The sequence below is a fragment of the Rhamphochromis longiceps genome, linkage group LG10 (assembly GCF_057381845.1).
Source record: "Rhamphochromis longiceps isolate RC_006_pf linkage group LG10, R_longiceps_female_GT1.1, whole genome shotgun sequence".
Lineage (NCBI taxonomy): Eukaryota > Metazoa > Chordata > Actinopteri > Cichliformes > Cichlidae > Rhamphochromis > Rhamphochromis longiceps.
This window is the reverse complement of record NC_140566.1, coordinates 35466939-35472651: the sequence shown is the minus strand read 5'-3', so window position 1 is coordinate 35472651 and position 5713 is coordinate 35466939. Positions and strand designations below refer to the sequence as shown.

Genomic DNA, 5713 nt, shown 5'->3' with positions numbered 1-5713 from the left:
ATGCCCTGGACTGTGGGGGCGTGGTCTGAATATAAGCCTGGTGATCAGAGATCACTCACACTCCTGACAGGAAGCATCAGCCTCCACCTGATCATGCAGACACAAAGAAACAGGAGAGGATATATACAACACTTCATAAACTGCAAGCATCTGTGGCTGAATGAGCTGAAGAAGCTCGCTCATGACTTGAAGAACCCGTATCTCCTAAAAGAAAACGTCCCTGAATACCCCCGACCCGAGTTTCACGTGTCGCACCTGAAACACGACACAGAGCGAGGGGCTTTATGTTGGATCAGGACAGACGGCGGCTTCAAGGATCCTCACAGAGGCTTCAGGGATCCACACAAATGGCCCCTGGTGTGGTGGAGTCTGGCTGTGGGGCCCGAGGAGATCCAGGCGGCCGAGACGAGGCTCCTGGAGAAGACCTACCCAAACCAGATGAAGGAGCAGGCTGTGAAGCAGCAGAGCTTCCTGTGGAGATTTGCCACCTCTCCGGCCTTCAGTGAGAAGTCCAGGTATGGATCGTACCGCTTCACCTTCCCCCTGCAGGACGTGCTGAGCGCCTACAGCCAGCAGGTATGTTTACATTTACAGAGGGGGGAATTTTTTCTTCCTGAAGATACAAACATTATTCAAAACTCAACAACTCTTTATCCACAACAGTCTGAGTTTGTGTCAAAGCTACACACTAAAAATAATAAACACCGTGTGACCAGGAACAATCTGTCAGCTTTTCTCTGTGTGTTATCAGTACATCATGTACATTACCTCAGGTGTGTGACAGGTGTGAGTCTCCCACTGAAAGACCTTCTGTTGTGTCCAGTTTTGCTTTGGAGCTCCGCCCATCATGAGAGTGTTCAGGACCTGCCTGTTCAAAAAGAAAGTGCAGTACTCTGTGTTGGTCCACAGCCCAGCCAATCGCGAGCTCTTCTCAGAGTTTCCATTACTTCCTGGTAATGACCCGAACGCTGTCTGCGCGTACAGAGACGGACGCTTCATCTGGAGGTCGGAGGCCATGTGTGAGACACACAGGTGAGAGACACAGATAAACGCTCACAGACAAAGGAAGAGGGTCAACAAGTTATTGTCTGTGCTCATGCTGAGCAGCAGGGAAGAACACCTGGGCTTCTTGGAGACTCTGGGATGGTAGGAACACTTGGATGTAGGAGACAGGAACAGCCTGATCTAAACCAGAGTGGTGTTGGTTTTTCACCCTTAACATCCTGTTACAGGATAAGGTTGCTCCAGAATGCACTTGTACCAGGACACGCTGTGTTCAGGTCAGTGATCAGCTTAGTTGTCGTACATCTGATCTGAGGCATCCAGGTCGGTGCAGAGCTTTTTGGACCATGACACCATTTGTAGTTTTGCGTGCGTCATTTTAATTCCAACAATCAAGATGTGACTGAAGTGCACGCTTTCAGTTTTAATTCAGCGGGTTTCACAAAAGTAAAAATGTGTTAGTTAGAGTCACTGCCCTGAGTCAGAGAAATCATGTGCCTCATTCACAAGTGATGGGAAGGTGGAGGATGGGGTTGGGGGGGCATCCTCAGTAATGTGCACCAGACCTTTGTGATGGAGCTCAATCTGAAGGCAAATACATTCAATCTACATTGCAGCCCTCAAATATCATGAGCGTGCTGCCACTATAACTATGGTGGAGGAGTCCCTGCAATGACAATTACCAAATTTTAAAAAGTTTCCTCCTGACATCCAGTCAGCTGATCTTTTCCAATAATTTTATGTATATATTTAAGTATATTTAAGACTTTTACTGTCTGCTTTACGTGGAGTCAGATAATACTGCCACACTGATACTGTTTGTCTTTGGCCTTCCTGTCAGGTACGAGCTGATCCACAGACCTGATGCAAGTCAGATGGACTCTCTGGAGCTGTTTGGACAGCCTGAGTTTTATCTTTGGGATAATGTTGCCATCGCCCTGCATGTGGAGAACGGACAGGTGGTTATGGGATAATCTGGCTGTAAATAACAATTAAATTTAAAAATCAAATGGCCTGTATCTGTATAGCACTTTACACATCCAGTCACACACAGGTGATGGCAGCTACATTGTAGCCACAGCTGCCCTGGGGCGCACTGACACTGGCGCCACCGGGCCCTCCGACCACCACCAGTAGGCAACGGGTGAAGTGTCTTGCCCAAGGACACAACGACCGAGACTGTCGGAGCCGGGGCTCGAACCGGCAACCTTCCGATTACAAGACGAACTGCCGACTCTTGAGCCACGATCGCCCCACAACAACAAACTAACCTCCTCTGTGAATTGCAGATTTATTGTTGTGGAGGGGTTTGCTAGTCCCAGTGATCCCAGAGGCTTTATTGTCGGAGTGCTGGGCAGTGGCCAGCACACACTGGCAAACTGATCCCAGCTACTGAGACTCCTCCAGGTGACTGGTGACTGGTTCCGGAGACAGGCCGGACTTTGTCTCAGCTGGGGTGGATATCTTAGTATCCCCTAGTTTTCCCAGGTGGACAAGAGGATATGTTCCCTGCACCTTCAGGTCAGGGAATAGGTCCTGACTGTCATCTGTGCCTGTGCGCCAAACAGCAGTTCAGAGTAACCTGCCAGCGTGCTCCACCTGGGGGCTGTCGTCTTACTGGGAGAATTCAACACTAATGCGGGCAACAACACTGAGACCTGGAAGGGCATGATTGGGAGGAAGGGTCTTCCAGATCTGAACCAGAGCTGGACTCCTGTGTGAACCAGGGTGTCTGTAACTGCACATGGCAGTAGGACACCCCATACCACAGGTCGATGATCAATTTTGTAATTGTATCATCAGATCTGTGGCCGTATGTTCTGGACATTTGGGTGAAGAAAGATGGTGAGCTTTTAACTGATCACCACCTGGAGGCAGAATTGGATCAGGTGGCAGGGGACGATGGTGGACAGACCTGGTGCACCTGAACGTAAAATGAGGGTTCGCTGGGAACACCTGACAGAGGCGAGATCTTCAACTGCTGCACTGAGCTGCGGCTGCAAGGTCGTTGGTGCCTGTCGTGGTGGTAACCCCCAAACCAGATGCAGGACAGCGTAGTGCAGCTGATTTGACTGAGGATATTGTTGGGTTGGAAGGAATACATCAAGGACCTCCTTAATCCCAGTCTTCCATAAAGCAAGCAGAGTCTGGAGACCTGGGGAGTGACTAGTCCATCACCAGAGTGAGGTCACTGAGGCAGCTAAACAACTCCTTGGTGGCGGGGCCCTTGGTGTGAATGAAGTTCGCCCTGAGTTTCTGAAGGATCTGGATCTTGCAGGGCTGTCTTGGTTGATATGCCTCTACAATGTTGTGTGGAGAGGGGCAGTACCTCTGGACTGGCAGACTGGGATGGTGGTTACCATCTTCAAGAAGAGGGACTGAAGGGTGTCCTCTGACTGTAGGGGCATTGGTAGATGAGGAGTTTGACCATTTGTGAGGGGCTCAAAGTACAGCCATTACTCCTCTACATCGAAAGGAGCCAGTTAAGCTGGTTTGGCCATGTAACAAGGAAGCCTCCTGGGTGCCCTACTGGGTGAGGTGTTCTGGGCATGTTCCACTGGGAGGGGGTCCCAGGACAGACCCAGGACACACTGGAGAGATTATATCTCTTGGCTGGCCCGGGAACACTGGAGGAGGTGGCTGCGGCCTCCATAACGCGGCCTCAGATAAGCGGAAGAAGATGGATGGATAGAACAAACTCACAGGCTGATGTGTGTCTGACAGTTAAGCTCTTAACTAATCTTTGTAGTCACTAAGCTTTATTGTTCACTCTCTCTTTTCTTTTTCTTTTTCAGGTACTGAAGTTTGATTCTGACCAACTGAGAGAGAACCTGAAATTCTGTGAACCAGACAGACCCACAGTCACACCCAACTTCTATTTTGATCATTTTGAAAACGCTAAAATCTTGGTTAACCAATTGTGGCCCGACTCAGACTCCCTGCTGGAGGAGGAGCCTTCACTCAAGCTCAGTTTCAAAGGTAATTAATCCATAATTGAAACCAGCATTTCCTTTATCGGACTGGGTGAAGATGCCAGGTTTATGCTTTGGTACAAAACTTTATTCCATATTTGTTTTTTTTAAACTAAAAATCACTAAAACCAGTTTGTTTGTAGGACAAGTTAATGATTCAGATAAAGCATCACACAGATACCTGCTAATCAGCACCATCCAGAGAAAACTGTGGAATCTGACCAAAGCTCTTAGTCAGACTTGTTGGATGGTCTGTTATTACAGTAACCTCAGAGCAGCCATGTTATTGGTCAGGTGATGTCATTAAAAATGCTCTAAAAGGCTCCAACAGCACAAACAAGGTCCAGAGGTCCAGTTCAGGTGAAGCTAGCAGACAGCTAGCAGCTACACCCACCTGTGTCACCATCCACCTGTCAGTTACATAGGCCACGCCCCTAGTAATGCAGACTTTATTCCTTAATACAATTTAAAAAGCTGTTAGGAAGGTAGAAATGATCTGCAGAGACCAAACAGTTTGCGTATCAGGCTGTAAACATGTTTCATTCTGCTGTAAAGCTTTAACAGTCTGTGGGACTGACTCACTGCTGCCTCTGCTGGACGTCAGAGGAATTGCAGGTTTTAGCTTCAAACACTGGCTTCAGTTTGGGAATGAAGACCACGTCTGTCTCTGACATATTCTCCTCTTTCTCTGCAGCGCTCTTTCTTTCCATGAGAAAACCAAAGAGGATTAAAGACTTTACTGAAGTTTGAAGCCTGCCTGCAGTGAGACGACGCCTCCAGTTTAAACTCTGTTTGTTTGCTGTTCCGTATTTTAGACCAACCAAGCGTATTGTTTGATAGCGGTGTGGCCACAGCTTTAGATAACGCGTATTTATGGGTTTTGAACGTATGAATTCATACATTGTTGTGTTGTTTTAACCTTTGGTGAGATAAGAGTGGGTGGGGCATCACAGCGCTGCATCTCTAACCTACAGCAGAGGTCGGTGTTGTTGGTGTGACGGGTGGATGGATGTGACGTGTTCATGTACCCAAAGTTTAATATGAGACATTTCTGTATTTTGGCAAAGTGAAAGCTGTTTTTATTTTGTATCTGAAACACAAAGATGACTTTATTCATTTATTCATGCTTTGATCCAAACAGAAGAATAATATATCGAGTGCAGAGAGAGTATGAGCGTGCAGCGTTTAAAGCGTGGAAGTAATCACATTACTTTGAGTTTGATTCCATAAAAAGTGACAAAAACATTAGCGTCCGCTGATCGCCGCGTGGGAAGAAAACTTCTTTTTACAGCGAAAAAACCCCTAAACCTCCGAGCGAGCACCGAGTGCGCTGCCACGGGAATGTGACACAGAGAAACTCCCGGATCCTCCCACTGACATGACCGCTGCAGCTCACCTGCACCAGAGCACACCTCCGCCTGCTTTACAGGTGAAAACAGAGCAACAGGCCCGCTGAGTCTTTGATTTTATTTATTTTCTGCTGTGTTTTACTTGCATCTATTTGAAAGACTGAGTGTAAACACAAAACATATTTTATTTTATGTGCTGGAATGTGCAGAAAATAGGTTTAAATGTTAAACTAATTTCTTCCAGTCAGAATGTTGCATATAATTACATTTTTGCTTGATGCATAAAGTTAAAAGATTAAAACTAATAAAACAAGTTTTAAAAAGAGACTTTTCCATCTGATTACATTTTATATGATAGATTATGTAGAAAAAGTAGAATTGGGCTGAAAG

At 46.9% G+C, this 5713-nt stretch overlaps 1 protein-coding gene across 1 annotated transcript; it reads left to right on the top strand.

Moving 5' to 3' along the window:
- On the top strand, window positions 1–4948 carry LOC146661360 (uncharacterized). Its single transcript, XM_085419732.1, has 5 exons — window positions 1–576; window positions 824–1032; window positions 1844–1961; window positions 3798–3981; window positions 4669–4948. Exons 1-5 carry the CDS (start codon window positions 1–3, stop codon window positions 4722–4724), a joined length of 1143 nt encoding a protein of 380 aa, XP_085275858.1. The 3' UTR covers window positions 4725–4948.
- Window positions 4949–5713: the final 765 nt, after the last annotated feature.